Source organism: Kogia breviceps, chromosome 2 (genome assembly GCF_026419965.1).
Source record: "Kogia breviceps isolate mKogBre1 chromosome 2, mKogBre1 haplotype 1, whole genome shotgun sequence".
NCBI classification, from domain to species: domain Eukaryota; kingdom Metazoa; phylum Chordata; class Mammalia; order Artiodactyla; family Physeteridae; genus Kogia; species Kogia breviceps.
In genome coordinates, this window is record NC_081311.1 from 175186321 (window position 1) to 175205782 (window position 19462).

Genomic DNA, 19462 nt, shown 5'->3' on the forward strand with positions numbered 1-19462 from the left:
GAATGTTTAAAAATTATAGTCCAGCTTTTCTGAAATCTTTAATTTTCAGATGCCCCTTGATTTTTACAAATATCCTACTTGTAGAAATGGACAAGAAGTTTACATATATTTCATGAAGGCTATTTGAGGGTTGGAGATGTGTAGATGGGAAGAATTATCCTTCATCCCTTTTTGCAGATTATAAACCAAGCCCCCAAAGGTCTTTTTTTTTTCAAGATGGAGATACATTCCTGAAGTTTTACTGAAGCTGTTTCCCTCACCCAAATGAAGTAACCAGTCACTTTAACTCAAAATTCTGTTTGTATTCTCAAAATGACACTGTTCAGTAACCCTGTAGGCTCAGCTGTTAAAGTCTCTGGTTTTATAAAAATAGTGAAGATGTTTCTTAAGGCCCCAAAGGTCTTAGTTTTGAATCTGTACAAAGGAACAAATGATAATTTAGCTTTAGATACTGCCCTAAGTTTGCATACAAGCCAAGGATGGAACCCAAGTACAAAGCTGGTCTGGGTTTTCTGGTCCACATCACAGTTTCCTAACACCCCCTCTCTGGCCCTTTCAGATGACTCTGTCAGCATGCCCAGTGTGGTAAGTGAACAAGAAGCTTACCTCCTGAGTGCCATTGGAAGGAGGCGGTTCTCCAGCCATGTCTCCAGCATGTCTGCACCTCAGGCTGAGGTGGGCATGTTACCCAGCCAAAGGTAAAGAGCCACGGATATGTTATACTCTGCCTTTGGGGGCAAAGGTAGAATTTCTGAAAACTCACTCCTGTTATTCTAAAAAAGGACTAAAGAGAAGCAAACAATCAATGTTGTTAAGTAGACCATTCAAACAACTTTTCAACGAGGGTTGCACAGGCAACAACTTGCAGAGAGTTTTCTAAGCCAGGCCAGTAGAAGGGATCTCAATTTCTAATCCAAACATTGTTTCTCCTTAAAATTTTTCTATAAACAGATATATGGTCTTCTTTCATGGTCTTCTTTCAGATGACATTCTTGTATTTCAGCTATAACATCAGCTAAGCTAACAATGAGTACCTGGCAAGTGTATAGGACTAGCTTGATATATGTGGTAGTTTAGACTTCTGGTGTATCGTCAGTATTTAGTTGGAGGTAGTGATGCTTAACCAAGCAGAAAAAGACCTATGCCACTATGTGTGACGTTGGGCAGGTCAATTAACGGAGCCCACTGTTTACTCCTCTGTGAAATGAGAGGTTAGCTAAAGTTGATCTTTAAGGTAACTTCTCTACCTAGAGAGTTTTATGTTTCCATAGCTAAACTCTTTAAAACATTTTCTTTGGTGTTCTCTGCCCTCTTAGAATATAGATTTAAAACTTTATATATATAGTTTACCATATATATGGTTATATAGGAAATGATCTGACATAAGAAATAAAACATTATCTATTTCAGAGGCAGTATTTTTACTTCAGAAACTGAATTCTTTCAAAGAATCAGTCTTATGTGTTTTTATCTAGTTTGTTGTTTATTCTTATTACCTATAGATTCATTGTGGTAAAACTTATACATGGAGAATAAGAACAATCAGGGCACATTCTAATGCTCAGATAAAATTAGTTTACACGCAGAAATAATTACCCTAGACCTATATCCTTTAGCAAATCATTCCTGAACTGTACGGATGAAGTAAAATTTGTGAAATAAAGCCAAACTTTGGAGAATATTGAAAAAATAGGGGGAAATGATAAGAGATTAATAAGTAAATTGCATACTTAAAAAGAAAGCATTATTTATGTACTATTGAGTTATTACAAAAATTGGTAGTATATAAGGATTACTATCATTGTAAGAGATTGCTTTACCTACCATTTGGTAATTTATCTTTGAAAAGGAAGTCTTATAAATAAAATATATGAACAAAATCAGAGCCAAACTATAAAATATCCAAAAAAAGATGTAAAGTCATACAAGCAGTTAATACTGGTAAGTAGTGATTTATCTTTAATTGCTAGAAATGTGCAAAGTTCTATCAAGAATAAACGAAAACTATCTAGCAGTCTGTTTAAAAGTTTAAATTAGGGAATTTTAAGTAAAGAGTTTTTTTGGTTATTTACCTAAAGTAACTAGGCCATCAATTTCCTTTGTACATAATCCGTTAAGGAGCTATCTCATTTCTGGGGAGAAAATTTGTTCTATTACGGATATACTAGAAATCCAGAAAAATAAGATAGTTAAACCCTCTGGGCTAGGGAAGGTAATGATGTCTCTGTGTGTTAGGGAAAGCCTCTTTCTGGGGATGGTTGCTATTTTTACAGCATGCAATTAGGTGAACAACAATTCTCTAGAGGCAGGCACTCCAGTTTTCTAAATTGTTTAATTCCATCCATTTTAACAACTATTTATTGAGTGCCTCGTGAGTACTTAGCTCAATGCTAGGCACTGAAGGAAAGGGAGAGAAAGTATAACACAGTTTCTGTTCACAAATTCCCAAATCAGTGTGATTCAAATAAATCAATAAACTAATTATTCTTTCACCAACCTGACAGGTTTCTTCTTTTGACATTTACAATTCAGTCACTAGAGGATGGAGTGAGGACATAAATGCGAGTTCCATGTGTATTTTCCAGGGCTATCTTCCTTCCACTTGTTTACTTGCATTGCAAGTAAAATTAGCAGGTGAAGTCAGGTTCTTTCTTTGCTTTTCTTAATGGCATCAGTTCCAAGAGTTGGGTTGTGGCAGTTCATGGTAAGTGGTTTCTGTGTGATCATGTCATAACGCACAAGAAAGAAGCAGGATCCTAATCAATGAAAGATCTGTACATATGACAGGTGAAAAATCATAACCACCCAGCCAGATGGTTACCAATGGAATGATAGTTTTGTCTTCTACAGATTCGTTCTGTAGTGCGTTCCAGAGCTCCCGTGTTCATTTGGAGCTCGTTTTAAGTCCCAACTCTTGACCAATAAATAGATCACTCACTCCTCTGAGAGTTGTATCCACCCAAAGCCCCTCCTCCCCGTTGCCTTGAGTCCTAGGTCTTGACAAACCCAGCACAAGGTGAGATGGTTGACTGTCTCCTTTTTCTTCCTTGTTCTGTTAAATTTATTTATTTATTTTTGGTTCTTGGAATCAGAAAAGTGCATGCTTTTTTTCTTTTTCTTTTATTTGTTTGCATTTTCTTTCCCTAAATGCTTCATCTCCCTACCCCTCCTGCAGTGAACCTAATGTCCTCGATGACTCCCAGGGCCTGGCCGCCGAGGGCAGCCTCTCTAGGTACAGTGTCAACGCTACCTGTGTATTGGTGTCTGTGCTGGGAAATGAGCTGTACCCTGTCTCCTCTGTCTCTCTGTCTCCTCTCGCCCCATCTTGATATCGATTTCCATCCCTTGCCCTTTGTTGCTCATAAACACACAAGCCTGGAAGTCAAAGGTGTAGCCTCCTTTATTTTCAGCTTCAGAGCTCAATCAGAGATGGCCTAAAAAGTTAACTTTAAAAAAAAAAACCTGGAGTTCTCCTAGGGGCTTATCCCATGGACTGTCTCAGGAGTTTGATATGCAAAATGTTAAATTTATCCCACCTAATCATTTTCTCCCATGCTGATATTCCTTAAGAAACATTTTTTTCAGAAGCCTTTTAATACAACTCCCCATCATTAGGAAGCCTCAGTCCAGACAGATCTTTCAGCTAATACCATGGATGATAAGAAAACAGTGATGCTATAATAAGAGTACCAATGTCAGTACGATTTATATAATTCCCTCTCTTTGATGCATGCAGCATGACAGGCTATTATAGTAGCTTGTTCAAACAACACATAAAGAATGTCTGTCCCACCACTAAGATGACCACCAAATTTGCCATGAAATAGCAGACACAAACATTTCTTGGTGAGAGAAGTCTCATGATGCAAACAATATAATGGCTTAGCTATTGGTTTAAAGCTTCAGAAAGGGGGACTGCACCTTTAACACTCAGTTAAACCACGGCAAACATTCCTAATTTTGTGCTGTTGATTCACACCTCTCAACTAATCCTCATTAGGGGTAATGCTTCTTGTTCATGCTAAGAGTGCCTTTGTTCCGTCTCAAGATAAAATATTCCCTTTCAGGTTTGCATTATATAGTGAGTTGCACCTGTGTTTATTGCTTTATCACAAAGACGAGGAAATGTTGAGAGGCCATTCCTGTGAAAGGTGTCCTTTGTTTTCTTTGCATCTTGTTCAGATTTCACATTTTCTTCCACAATTGAAAATGGGAAATTTATTCCATCATCCGGTGTATCTTTTTTTTTTTTAACTGGCCCCATAATTCATGACATTCATTTGTGTTTGCGAGCCCCTGCCTGGACAGGTCAGTCTCTTATTGGTGGTAAATGTGGAAATGCTGCAGAGTGCAGGCGTAATTCCATTACCGAGAGCTTTGGGGATGAGGAAGAATGGAACAGTCCTCAGGGAGGTTTCCCTTCATTGTTCACAGTGTTGGAAGAGCTCTGAACCAAGCCTGGCACCGTGACCACTGGTTTCAAAGCATTCATTTGTTTAATGCTGAATGTTGCATACAAGACAGGAGAACCTAGTTAGGAAGATGATTTCAATGTCCTGTTGAGAGTAGAAAGTATTAAATTAGACTTCCATTTGGCGGACTTTGTCCCGGGCCTTCTCTAATTAGGCCAAATTCTATTCTTGCTGAGTAAAATGCTAGTCTGGGGTTGGTGAGAGAAGGCAGGAGTTTGAGTTGATTTTTATAAATTCTCCCAAGAATTTGGCCCTCTCTGGCAGGCTTAAGGGTTCTGACTGATCTGGAGTTGTCTAAACCAATCCAATCTGCTCTGGGTCCAGTGTTGATAGGAATAAACCCAAAGTTCTTGCTATCTGAGGGTGGTTCAGAGCCAAAGCTCTAGGTTTTATCTACAGTTGAATTAGTCGCTCATGGGAGGACACTGATGACTGTTTTAGGTCAACTGTTGTTGATCTGTTACTCCTGTAACTGGTGTGTTTGAGTTCTGTGTGTCAGTCACCTGGATTCATTTGTGGTCATTAAGAAACCAGAAAATGAGGCACTCACTTTGGATTCTAAATAATTCTGTAAATGCAGAGGCATTCCAACAGCCCGTAGCACGTCCACCTTTGCCATACACTGCAAATCATATCTCTTGAATTCCATCAGGTGACCAAGTTCTCTTTGGAGGAGAGGAACTTTTGGCATTTACTAAGAGGTGGGTTTATAAAATAGGATATATATTTTTTATATTTGGTTTCCAGGCTTTCTTATTTTTGGCATGAAACTTCTTTATGCTGCAGACTCTTAAAATCCTAAAGAAGCAGTAAGACATTAACAATGTAAATTACATATAACACACACCTGAGCAATCAGGACCTAAAAGACACCCAAAGGAATCCTAAGGAAAACCTTACTCCAAAGCTTAAAGAATATCAGCAAGCAAGCATGCCTAACGGAAAGTAATAAATCCTGTTCCTCCTCCCAACCCCACATTTTGATAAACTTTCTGGGGATTTGCTTTTGAAAGAGACTTGTTTTAGGCAAAATAGGCAAGTTCGTCTGAGGGCTAAATGAGGAAGAGACCAGGATAATAGTATAACCTGATGAATAGGTGGAAACCAATAAACGTTTTGCAGACCTTTAGAAAATTTCTTCTAGGATTTTTCTTTAACCTGTGCTAACTGGTTTCTTATAAAGATTCATGGCAAGAAGTATAAGCCTGTTAGAATCACTATGCTGAGAAAAAATTCTGTCTTTTGGAAATTAATAAACTGCAATAATATTTCATGGAAGAATTCTCTTCTTTAAGAGTGTTGCTCTTAGAAGTACAGAAACTTCAGTAGTTCTTCCCTGCCTGTACCAACACCCAAGTACACACACCATGGACCATATTTTCTCTCCAGAAGAATATAGACATACAAAAAGTTATTCAAGCGCTTAAGCCTAGAAGTTTATACTTGAGAGTTAAATTTTGTTTGGACACGTTAGAACATTTTGAAAGGCAGGAAATGACAACCAAATCTAGCTTAAAAAAAAGAGAGAGAGATTACAACACTATTTGATTCTGTAAAGGTAATTTTAATTGCAGTGGAAAATAAGAATGTGGCTCAAGTTTGAACAAGATATACAGTCTGGGTGAAACAAAATAAAAATAACCTATCCATCTCATGATCATCCACATTTTTTTCAAAGTATGCAAACTTGGCAAGTACTCTCAAATTACAAAGAAAAGATTAAAACAAACTTTTTATGTAGCTGAGAATTAATAGCTAAGAAAATGTGTGTTGTGATACCGAGAGAAGTGTACTTTGCCAATGCTAAATCAGTTCTTATAGGATAACTGAGATCCAGATTTTTCCCCCTTTTTATCTGATTCCAGTCTCTAATCTCTAAATTCTGTGGCATTCAAAATACATTTTCTTGGATGTTGTGGAGGCTAAGTAAATTTTAAATGATAATCTTTTACTGGGAAAGGGAAAAGTAGGATTTTGTCCACTGTTTATGTCTCTGTCCTCTATAAATGCTTTATGGCTCCTTCAGCTCTGGCTTTTTGCAGGCCTCTCACTGTTGTGGCCTCTCCCATTGCAGAGCACAGGCTCAGCGGCCATGGCTCACGGGCCCAGCCGCTCCGCGGCATGTGGGATCTTCCCGAACCGGGGCACGAATCCGTGTCCCCTGCATCAGCAGGCAGACTCTCAACCACTGCGCCACCGAGGAAGCCCCAGCTCTGGCTTTATGCATTCCCATCACAAGGCAAGCACTCAGGGAAAATGGCTACACTGTGTGCTTTGTACGCCCCCTACAGATTTCTCTAACCATATTAAAATTGAAACTAAAAGTACAGATAAAAGTAATGAAAATACAAATTCATTTTCTCTATACTAGTCTCACCCAGTACTTCTACTTAAAATTTTTATTTATGAAATCTATTTCTAGATTGAAATACACTTTTTTTGTACTTTGAGATGAGTGATATAAATTTTTGTTGTATTACTGAATGGGCCTTTGTTCCCCTATCCTTTAAGAAATACCATTAGTTATATATTCCATTAGGAGATACATATGTGTTTATACACTCCAATCCAAGTCTTCATGCTGAAAGAGGAGAAAAGAGGTCATTTGTGCCAGAATTGTCTTCTAACATTGTCTAAATTTCCCTAGCTTGTAAATTACTTCCTTGCATTTTGAGTAAGGTGTTTCTGGTTTTTGCAGAAAGTTGAGTCACATCAGTTCTGCCAAGACCCGAGTATATTTACTTCTCTAAAATCCAGATCGTTTGCCATAGTAATGTTGTTTAGTGACTCAAAAATACAAAGGATGGGGGGCTTCCCTGGTGGCGCAGTGGTTGAGAATCTGCCTGCCGATGCAGGGGACACGGGTTCAAGCCCTGGTCTGGGAAGATCCCACATGCCGCGGAGCAACTGGGCCCGTGAGTCACAACTACTGAGCCTGCGTGTCTGGAGCCTGTGCTCCGCAACAAGAGAGGCCGCGATAGTGAGAGGCCTGCGCACCGCGATGAAGAGTGGCCCCCACTTGCCACAACTAGAGAAAGCCCTCGCACAGAAACAAAGACCCAACACAGCAAAAATAAATAAACTCTTACCCCCAACATCTTACAAAAACAAAAAAAATACAAAGGATGATTTTAACTTCCATTTAGAAAGTTTTATTTGCTTTTATACTTATGGTTTTGCCTTTTTATTTGGCAAAACAGTGGAAATCAGCCATTCTCATTCCCAAGATTAAAATTTTTAGGTGGGCTTCCCTGGTGGCGCAGTGGTTGAGAGTCCGCCTGCCGATGCAGGGGACGCAGGTTCGTGCCCCGGTCCGGGAAGATCCCACGTGCCGCGGAGCGGCTGGGCCCGTGAGCCGTGGCCTCTGAGCCTGCGCGGCCGGAGCCTGTGCTCCGCAACTGGAGAGGCCACAACAGTGAGAGGCCCGCGTACCACACACACACACACACACACACACACACACACACACACACAAAATAAAAATTTAAAAAAAAAAAAAAAAAAATTTTTAGGGAATCAGTTTTCCCCAGAGAGATGCTTCAGGCAAACACCATGGTCTTCTGGTTGGTGTTATATTGCACACCTGATGGTCCACACATCACAAATCCTACACATGACGGAAATACTACATGACATGGGGAGAAGGTAAATTGAGACCACTTTTTACATGCAACTCTAATTTGATATAGACCCGAAATTACTTCTGCATAAATAACTTCAGTTATTAATTTCTCTGGCTGTTTATTATTAACATATCCTCTGCATGCAGTTAAGCCAGACTTTGATGTTCCAAATATAAACATGTCAGCATCACATTCTCAGGGAGAATATATATATATATTAACTAAGCTGTATTTCCAAGAACACATCCTATAAATTAATCATTTATATGTGCATTCCATTGATGAAATATTATATCATTTACATAGAACAGCTAATTACTAAAGCTATAAACTTGATCCATTTCTTAGATATAAGCGTCTCTATCCATAGAGAAAATTTTGATGCTTTTGATCCTCCCTTGGAATAATCATGATGAAATTTCCATTGTTTTGACATTTAACACCTCCTGAGCGACTCTTTTCTTGCACCATTTTTTTTCCTCACAATCTCAGATTACTGAATAAAATGAGACAAGCGGACTGCCTCTATTTCATTTTCTCTGCCCAAATATTTTTAAGAAATTTTATTACCTACTTCCTTCTAGTGGTCTAGAGGCAATAAATTCATTACAAGTGTAAAACAAGGAAGCATACTGTGTTACATCACTTTTCATATTCAAATCATTTTACATCAACTAACTTCTCTTCTCTACCTTAATGGGAGGTAGGTGGTAAGTATTAACCTCCCTTTACGGCCAAGGGAACTGAGGTAACATTTAGATGTCAATGAAGAATCCATTCCAGTGAAAGCTTTGCTTGGTACTTGGGAGAAACTTGTTTCTACTTTTGTGCATATGGTAATTGAATACTCTTTCCAATTTAAGACACGTTAAAATGTATAATTAATAAGGAGATGTCATTTCAAACATGCCAGCAGCTTAGTCTGGATTGCTTATCAGAATTTATTGCACTGTTCCTTTGCGGTAATTTTCCATCTTCATAGAAAGATCATCTATGGTACAAGGCCATATATGTATAAAAATAATGTACATTGACCTTTTGAACTTGATATTCAGGAGAACAAGAAAGTTTAAAAATCATCTGTTTTTAAAACTCTTTATGTAATTTTGTATTGTGTATCCCAAATGGTCTAATTACAATATAATTGCATCCTTATTTCAGAAAAACTATGATAAACTCCATTTGGGAATCATTGATTCTCTTTTAGTGGAAATATGAGTAAGACTTTTCAAAAATGACACATGTGACTGTGTCAAACATGTGATGATTAACTAGTTGTTAATACAACAGGGGAAACATCTGATTGTCCATCCTGCCACCTGCAGGGAGACTGTATTTAGGTAGCTCATTTTTTAAAAATAGCAATGAATGCATACAGTCTTTCCTTTTCGTAGACAGTTGCTGACTCTGCATTCCTCTGTGGAATATTTTACTGTCAAAGCTACTTGCAGATGACTCTCCTTTTGCAAATGCAAAGCAGAAATTAATTACCCATTAACCAAATAATCACATTGGCATCATCTACAGGGTTACAGTGTTCTCTGGGGTACATTTCTTTTTTTCACCTCCACTTCCATTATAAATTCCTATTATAGATGCATGAAGAATGAAAAAGGATCATGGGTCCATGACAGTGTTTTCAGCTTCACCCAACACTAAAATAGGGACCACTGCCAGCAGTCATTTTTGCATATGAAAAAGACACATACACAGTAAATTTGGGGGGAGCAGGTTGTTGCTTTTATAAATTGTGTATTACGTTTGGGTGCAGCTATTCGATATTAATTAAACTTCTAAGTTGTAATGACAGCTTAATTACTTTTAAATCAGCCTTTTAAATCTAAAATCATTTTTACAAGACATTTAATTGTCTATCCATGCTGACTATTCGTTTACTCAGTCACAGAGACTTCAGGCTGCAAACATGTGTTGAATGTGACCCTTCACCCAAATGGATTCTGTGTCTGATGTGTTTGATATTTGTTCATCTTATTTTCATTTAAATCGGAAATTTTTAAAAGGTGTTCCCATCCATGTGATAGAGTTGTACATGTTTGTTTGTCACCACCTTTCTCCTTACCCTTGAAAAAAAAAATTGAGATTAGCATATAACATCTTAAGCCTTTTGGTGGCTTCCAAACCAGGGGTGTGATGTTTTGCTGAATGGTGGATCCTGGCATCAGTGATTGAAAACAGAATCTCAATTTTGGCAGCTTGGGGCTACAAGGCCTCTTCCCTCCTAAACCTTTGAAAACTCCCATCCCAGGATTCTTTCCCAACCTTCCTTCAAAGATAACAGTATCTTTGAAGTGACTGTTTCCTGTAAGTGATTTTGACTAACACCCACCAGACAATGGTCTTGTGTGCTTTGCTCCAGGGCACACTAACACTGTGGATACTCTCAACAGGGTGGCAAGTGTGCAGAGTGAACCTGGCCAACAGAACCTCCACACTCAGCAGCCGCTGGGGAGGAAGAGGGGCCTGAGGCAGGTAAGCAGACCCTGGAAGGGCAGGAGAGTCATCCTGTGAAATGGAAGGTCTACACAGTTTTTAATGCCCATGTATATTAAGACTATATTTTACCTTCTTCCCACCTGAAATAAGCAGTGCAGAGCACCTTTAAAACATGGTAAGTGCTTGGGCAAGTGGAGAGTTTGGGGCTTCTATTTTTAGCTCTAAATCTTCTTATTAGCAAAGCTGATTACTTGGTAAAACAAGTGGGCCTGTATTGTTATTTGCTCCCTATGCAGAAACCTTTGCCAGCCAAACTGCTGACAATGGAAGACTCGTTATAAGGTTGATTTAAGGCCTGTTTCTGTAGAGAGGCAGAGACAGTCATCCTTTCTTCCTCGTTTCAAGATTAATAATTCAATTGAAAACTGAAATCGAAGTAAAGATCATCTTTATAAATTTCCCTAGGTGGGGTTCCTTTATGTTACTGTCTAAATAAAAATCTAAATGAGGCTTTGTGCTGTTGCTTTGATGGGGGCATCCCAGCACTGATTCGGAGACCAGACGTTTTCCCCGTACCTGAGGTGTTTTTCATCAACCTCCCCTTGAGAGTTAGCATATGTTCAGCTACAGCTTTCAGATGAGCAAAGGCTGATTGGTAAGCAATCATTGTTAGTTTTGTATCCTTAAATTCACTGAAATTCTCACTGTGACTATTTCAAATTATGTGAATGTTCTTAGGATATATAAAGGAGTAATAACAGTAAGACAGGAGTGGCTAAGGGGATGCCAGAATCAAATACGTACTTGTATTTAAATATGCAGAAAGAAGTTTATTTGATTGGCTATGAATGTTAAGGAACAACCATAAGACCCACAAAGAAGGGAACAAACCACAGTCAGAATCCTCTGAGCTCAGTCTTTCCTCCCAGGCAGTTAGACCCTTCTCGCTAGCTTTCTTCTGCCTGTTCTCTTTAGCTAAGACGTCCTCTACTATCACGTCAGAAGACTCAGACTGAACCCAGAAACCGCCACGGGGCTCGGCTGTCGACCACCCGCAGGAGCATTCAACCGAAAACGAAGCCATCCGGTGAGGCCTCCTGTGTCCCTTCTGACTACACATTGACACACTGCCCTGCCACACAGCCAGGAAGGCCTGCAGAGACTGAGCTCATGCAGATAAGCACACTTTTGGGGAGCCACTAGGAAAAGGGACGAAATTTCCCAGGAAACTTGAGTGCCTTTTTTTCGCTCACCTTTCCCAATTCCATCCCTCCCCTCATGCACCTGGGAAATGGAACAGTCCAAGGTAAACCACAAATGCTATGAAATTTGATGATAGACGGTTGTGTTTCATTTACCCAAGCCAGGAACTGGGTTTGTTATATGTCTTACTGAGGACAAAGGAATGATAAATAATAGGGACTTTTAAATCTTGTTGGCACTTGTTATGAGCAATGACCAAGTTCCCTTAATGACCTATGCCAATTTTTTTAATGTAAAAACTGTTTATGTGAAAAGGCTATTTAAAAAAAATTTTTTTAATAAATTTATTTTTAAATTTATACTATTTATTTTTGGCTGTGTTGGATCTTTGTTGCTGCACGCAGGCTTTCTCTAGTTGAGGCGAGCAGGGGCTACTGTTTGTTGCAGTGCGCGGGCTTCTCCTTGCGGTGGCTTCTTTTGTTGCGTAGCATGGGCCCTAGGCGTGTGGGCTTCAGTAGTTGTGGCGCATGGGCTTAGCTGCTCCGTGGCATGTGGGTTCTTCCCGGACCAGGGCTCAAACCCATGTCCCCTACATTGGCAGGCGGATTCTTGACCGCTGCGCCACCAGGGAAGTCCCTGAAAAGGCTATTTTATGCAAAAATGATTTTTGTACTCAAGTCCTAGTCTTTGTAAGAAGGTGAAATCAATACATATACATAATAGTCTAATATGCTCTCAGTTTACTGATAAAACAGCAATGTCTTTACTAAGAAAAGTCAGGAGACACTTGTTAAAACTAATTATTAAGCACTGGCAACCTACTTTCCTCCTATTCCTATTTACTGCTCTACTTCTGACCTACAGTGGATCAGAAACGATCTGTGACCTTCACCGAGGCTCAGGCAGAGCCAGCCGGTGCCCCAACAGACATGCTTCCTGCCACAGGCCAGCCACAGGGCTGCAGCCAAGCCCCATCCAGGAAACCAGATGGAATGGACAAACCAGTGCTCACGTCTTCCCCGGCCATTGTTGTTGCTGACCTTCACAGCCTGTCTCCCAAGCAGGTGAGGCCACTGGAGAAACAGGCAAGTCTTGCTCCTTGCATACTTCTGTCTGGGAACCATTGGGATATGCAGATGTCATCCATATAACTTAAGCCTGGGTCTGTAATGTTTTGTTAGACAGACACTGGTCCTGTCATCATGAAAAAAAACCAAACTGTAAAGTCTATGGCCAAGAATACATCTCCTTAAGAAGGCATAAGAGAAATCTTCATACTCTTTGTTATGAAAAACCTAAGAAATATTTCATAGTTAAAAGAACCATTGAAAACCAGCATATAATACATGATTGACAGTTGAAGTCAAAAAAATATATAAAGTTACCAATTTAGATGAAACCTTTAAATATAGAACCTTCTGAATCCTGTGAGAGGAAGTTGTTTTGATCTTTTTCGTCGTTGTTTTGAGCTTTTTCGTCGTTTTGATATTTTCTTGTTGTTTTGATTTTTTTTTCCCTGCTTTTCAAAAAAAAATTTATTTATCTTATTTATTTCTTTTTGGTTGTGTTGGGTCTTTGTTGCTGCGCGGGCTTTCTCTAGTTGCGGTGACCCGGGGCTACTCTTCATTGCGGTGTGCGGACTTCTCATTGTGGTGGCTTCTCTTGTGGAGCATGGGCTCTAGGCGTGCGTGGGCTTCAGTAGTTGTGGCACACGGGCTCAGTAGTTGTGGCTCATGGGCTCTACAGAGCAGGCTCAGTAGCTGTGGCACATGGGCTTAGTTGCTCCGCGGCATGTGGGATCTTCCCGTCCAGGGCTCAAACCCATGTCCCCTGCATCGGCAGGCGGATTCTTAACCACTGCGCCACCAGGGAAGTCCCTTTTTCCCTGCTTTTGATTTTTATCATTAAATTCCCATAGGTTCCACTTTCTTCTCATGTGGTGTTTAAAGAAAGCTAAGGGGCAATATACTATATACGTTTGTAAAGTCTTTAATGGTTAAAGAGCATTGTAATACCATTGTCTCATTTTTATCCTCACAGTCTATAGGATAAGTGGGGCAAAATATTATGCTCATGCAACAGATTAGAAAACTGAGGCTTAGAAAGTTGGAAGGGCCTATATGAGGTCTCACATATACCAAAGGCTAAAGCTGGGTTCACCCTTGGGATTCCTTGTCCAGTTACAGCTGTACAACAAACATTCCTTGATCCTTTTCCCTAGTACCCATCCTACCTTTCCATGATGTTGTGATCCTTTTGGTCACAGGGTGAAAGCCTCCCAGCTGAAGAAGGAGAAAAGAAGGAGGACACAGAAACACAAGGTGCTACAGCACATAGTCCCCTCTCTACTCAACTCTCAGACCCTGATGACTTCACAGGCCTTGAGACATCCATCCTCCTACAGCACGGAGACACTGTCCTTCACATCAGTGAGGAAAATGGCATGGAGAACCCCCTCCTGTCTAGTCAGTTCCCTTTTACTCCCACTGAGCTAGGGGAGACTGAGGTAGACCTAGATGAGTCTCATGTTTAATTCTGTACCTTTTAAGAGTTGTAGGTGTAGACAAGATGTGGAAGGGATCACTTTGCTAAAAGTTGAAAACTTGCACTTGGAAAAGATGAAAACATAGCACTTTACACTCAATAGGTAGCACAAATCCAGTGGATTTTGCTGTCGATGTGCATATTGTTTCATAAACATCTTTTAAAAATCAATGGCTAAGATGGTTTGGTTGTGTGAAGACCATAAAATCTAGGGAGGAATAAAGGGAAAAAGCCATTTCACTGCACATTGTTTATGATTCAAGAAGCCTTGAGCAGTTGAAAATGTATACTGTTACAGAGCTGCTTACTTAGGAATATTAACAAATAATGTGTTCTAAAAAGAGAAAGCAATTTTTTGAGGTTACATTATACATCTCATGCAAATGTTTATTTTTCTAATTTCAAAATCATTAAATCAGGTGGCTGTACAAGTAGCAATTTACATAAAAGTAATCAATAAGGAAAATATTAGTTTTGGGAAACTTGATAGCAAAGAAGCCTGCAGTCATTTTTTTTTTTTTTTGATCAACAATACAGCCATTTAGAAGAAGAAAAAATACTATTTTTAGAGCTGTGGATTTTTCAATATTTATTTTTTAACTGTCATTTTCATTGCATATTGTAAATCAAAATGCTAATGCCATAAGATCATTCCATTTCATAACACATTAGAGAATATTCTAGAAATCATCAGACATAATTCTGAACTAAGAAGAACCTAAATAGCCTATACTATAATAAAAATTAAATGTAAATATAATAGCTAAAAAGAGATGGTATTCCTACTTCTAGTCCTGACTACATCAATGCCGAGATTGGGAGATGTTGGGAAATGTGATTACTTTCCCTTACAGTGTCCTGTGCCTGCCCTTGATGGCATATTTTCAGATATTATATTAAGGTTAGTGTTGTTAGAATTGGTTCAATGAAATAACTCTTTCTCAGTGTTAACAATATTCATATCCTTTAGATATTAAGTTTATGAAGAAAAAATATAAAGTGAGCAATTTCTCTATAGACAGAGCTTGTATATTTTACTTTAACTTGAAGTTCAGTTACTTCAAGAAAAGTATAAAACCTGGCTTGTGAGGCTATATCTAGTGTGTTATTGATCCTGTAGCAGGGCTTGGCATCATGTAGTTCAAAATTAAATTTCAAAACTTTAACAGTTTACATTAGAAAACTGTTACATAACTTCTAAGTGTATAAAAACTCATATTATATATATATGTAAATTGGTATGGTGGTGGGGTGTGTGTGTGTGTTTTCTAGTCCTCAAGCTAAAGTTTAGACTGTGATTACATTGCAGTGAATTTGGAACCCATTCTGTACACTTAAATTTTGACTACATTGGCTATGATATGGTATATGTATATATAAAGGAGACCTACTAAACCCACCCAACTCACAAAGGAAACTTATTTTTCTCTTAGAATTGCTTATTAAACAGGCATTGTTTTTAATGTGATATATACTTTCAAATATAATTGGGGTTTTGGTCTTATTCACTAATAGAATGAAAGATATCTGTGAGTTAAAGGACAAAACTAAAAATTGCAAATCTAAAACTTCAGAAAACAGAGGTGGTAAATGGCCTCATCTATGTTTTACAATATTTTCAGGACATTTACACTTAATGCTGAATACTCAAATGCAGAAATATACATATATAAGTGGTTTTATGATTCTTTCTAAGCTGATATGTTTCGCCTGTTAAAAATTATGCTGCTCCCTTAGTGTTAGAGGCCTTATGTTTGGTAATTACAAGTGTCTGTGCTATATGAGTCTATATATGTGCGTGTTTTGTTCCAGTTTCTTGATTCTTGACTCAAATTCTCTATGTATAATCGTATCAAATATTTAAAAAGTAAAAGGGTCAAAGAAGATTATTAAATATCTGACCAGAATCCTATATACCTTTATATATATTTTAAAAGTATTGGGGTGTTTTGAACATGACTATGCTGGCCTGTCTGCCTTTTAACCTGATTCCTTCACTCTAGTGTTATGGAAGTCTACTGGAAACTTTTTCAATAAGCTAAGTAATGTTGTACCTTGCAAAAAAGTCTCCACTCTGACAAACAGGGCCTTATAGAGTGGGAATGTTTTCATACTGGGACTATGGAGATTTTGCAGATGTGCACATCTGTTCCATTTAAGGTGCCCTTAAACGTGTTGAATGTAATGTGTTAAATGTTTATGTGTAATTGATAAAATATCTATATGTATGTGCATAAGATTGTCACAAGATGTATTCTCAGGAATACTGTTACCTGGAGTTTGAAGGAATAATTATTTAAAAAAACAAGAAAAAGTCGGGCAAGATTAGACAAAGTTCAAGATAAGTAACAATATTTTGTAATTCAAAATATTATTGAGTATATGACTAAAAGTTCATTACATATGATAAATATAGTATTGGTAATAGATCATTTATTAAGCTATGATTCTTAATATTTATCTTGTTCAGAGGAAAATTAAAACAGATACCTACTTCCCATGTATAAAAAATTGGACTCAACCAAGAGGTTGCTTCTTCTGAAATTAACTTTTGAGAGACCTTAGAATAAGCATGTATCATCCACGAGAGTGGGTATAGATTTACTCATATTCAATTAAAGCAGTTCAAATTCTGGATACAGCTTTTTATACAGCAAAACATTTTACTTTCATTTTTCAGTGTGTGCTGCTTTCTGTAATTCTATTAGATAAGTTGTTTTTTTCCAAAAAGGAAACTGAGTTATTGAGTGCATTGGGGCAAGGCACTGAGAACTACAGTGTCAACAGGCATAAATGGGCATAGCAATGCTGGAGGAGTTTCGGGGTCTGATTAGGGCCTGTTGAGTAGGCTGGAGGTAACTGATTTGCTATTTCAAGCCTCCAAGAATACCTTAGGCAGGATGATATCTCCTCCTTCTTTAGTTATCTGTCCCTCTAGTCAATGAAAAACATTCTCCAGTCTGCTGTCCAGCTCTGAGAGTATCTGAGATAGGAATAGAGTATATATAGGGACCTACAGGGAAGAAAGGGTCATAAATAGAATGACAGTCCAAAATAGACATTAAATATCCTTCCTCAAGTTATACATGAGACTAATAGTCTCTGGAATTTGCTGCGATCACACCGAGTCATGCTGTTGCCCCATGCTGTTGCCCTGTGACCTCACACTTCCAATTCCACCGCCTGTCTTGGCAGTGAATAGAAAGTCCCACCTCCTCATTTACTTCAGTGGGTCCTAACTGCAGCATTTCAGAAACAAAGTTTGGTTTGACACTCAGGAGAATAAAAACAAGTTTAGGGCAGAATGTATCTGGAAAAACTTAAGACAAATTTTCTTATGTTATTTTTGGATCATTTAGGATTACAGATCAATGTACCTCCATATTTTTCAAAAGTCACTGTGACTGCAGGATGAAAATCCTTTATTAGCCATTTTATAGGTAAAAACAAAAGATTGACTACACAGCCAATGTCCCTCAGATGACTATAAAGTTTGTTATGAATACTGAATGACCAAAGAGCATGGAAAAAATGCATATGAATAAATACTGAAATGTTTATGAAAGATATTTATGAAAGATAAGACTTCTGTGTTTGAATATGCACATATAATAAAATAAATCTAAAAACATTTAAGATGCCTGATTGAGTTTTGGTTCTCATTTTTCAACATAGGGAATAGGTTAACTCATTCAGGAAAGTGTTCATTTTAGATCCCTGCGGTGTGCTTTCATTTTGGATCCCTGGAGCTCACCTTGACATCTCTCCTCAACCCTCATAGTCCGGCCTGAGGTCACTCGTCAACTGGACACCTCCAATTCCTTCCTCCTATTCCAGATGAGCTCCATTCTACTCATGCTTTCCATCCCTAACTTTCAAAATAAAGCAGAATGCGCATATTGGGAGACAAGTTCCCCAGTGTGACTTCTCTGCCCAGGTATGACCGTCCGGAATGACTGGTAGATTTCCTGGGAGGAATGTTAAGGACCAGGTTATGCGCTGAATGTGGCCAGAACCACTGTGGGATACATGTTTACTACCAGTTCTTTTATACAAAGTGCTCTATTCTTACCCTCTTAAGTTATGCTCTTGCTAAATCCTTTTTTTTTTTTTCCCTCCCTTGAATTTGTTACCTGAAAAACTGTGTTCCTCTCTTGGTGCGAGTCGAGCCAAAAGACACAACCAAGCCAAAGAGCAGGAGAAGGACCTACTACTTGCAGCAAGAAAGGAGAACACGAGGGATCTCTCCCAAAGCAGTGTCTTCCCAACAGGAAACTTGGGTAAGTTTTATGCTAAGGGTACATGCGTATTGATGAAGGGGCTTGGGCTGTGGACAGAGTCCAAGATTTAGTGGATTGAAGTCATAAGGGTCAGAAAAAGTCAACATGTCATCTCTTAAATTCCTGTTGATCTGGTGGTTGAGGCTTTAGGCTAATCATCTCCATTGAAAAGAACTGGTTGAATTTACAACTGATACACTATCTTCGCTATTGTTACTTCTCTTGCCTGATAACAGGCATTTGTTTCTGCATTGTTTGTCCCCTTAAGATCAGTAATTACTATACAAAAGAATCTGAAAAAGAATACATATATGTATATATACACCCGAATATAGAACTATATATAACTATATACATATATATATAAAACTGAATCACTTTGCTGTACATCAGGAAGTAACACAACATTGTAAATCAACTATACTTCAATAAAAACAAAATGACCACCTTTAGGACAAAATCACTTTCTTCTTCCTTAACAAAGACATCTCCATAGCTTATACCTTTTCTTACCCCAATACATAGCGTATTTCTATTATTATATCTGGTACCTCTAACCACATATATTACTTAGAATTCTCAATCCTTTGAAATTTTAATTTTTAAATGAAAATGAAGTGAATAATGATCATTGTGAACTGTAAAAAAAAATAATAATAATAATTACTGAGACCTGTTCAAGGGCAAACATTGTGGCCAGGCTTAGATGACAATAGCTTAGGCCAAAAATGCCTTCTCTTACATTAAGAAAGCCATGCCTGGTTTTCTTTCTCCAGAGACCCCTCCTCCCCCACCTCATCTGCTTACAGTTTTACTACGGTTATTTCCCCCACCCAATGATCCTAGACACATTTGGCAAAGAAATAGCCACTCTTACCCTGTTCTG

The 19462-nt window shown here is 38.4% G+C and overlaps 1 protein-coding gene across 18 annotated transcripts in view; it reads left to right on the plus strand.

Annotated features, from left to right (window-relative positions):
• UNC80 (unc-80 homolog, NALCN channel complex subunit) overlaps positions 1 to 17938 on the plus strand; it is a 247007-nt gene extending 229069 nt beyond the window's left edge. For all 18 annotated transcript variants that reach the window (XM_067026776.1, XM_067026777.1, XM_067026787.1 and 15 more), the window contains 6 exons: positions 560 to 698; positions 3176 to 3232; positions 10504 to 10585; positions 11525 to 11636; positions 12617 to 12816; positions 14019 to 17938. In XM_067026776.1, the coding sequence (XP_066882877.1) occupies positions 560 to 698; positions 3176 to 3232; positions 10504 to 10585; positions 11525 to 11636; positions 12617 to 12816; positions 14019 to 14285 (857 nt within the window). In that variant the 3' untranslated portion in view covers positions 14286 to 17938. The remainder of the gene's footprint in view (positions 1 to 559; positions 699 to 3175; positions 3233 to 10503; positions 10586 to 11524; positions 11637 to 12616; positions 12817 to 14018) is intronic.
• Positions 17939 to 19462: the final 1524 nt, after the last annotated feature.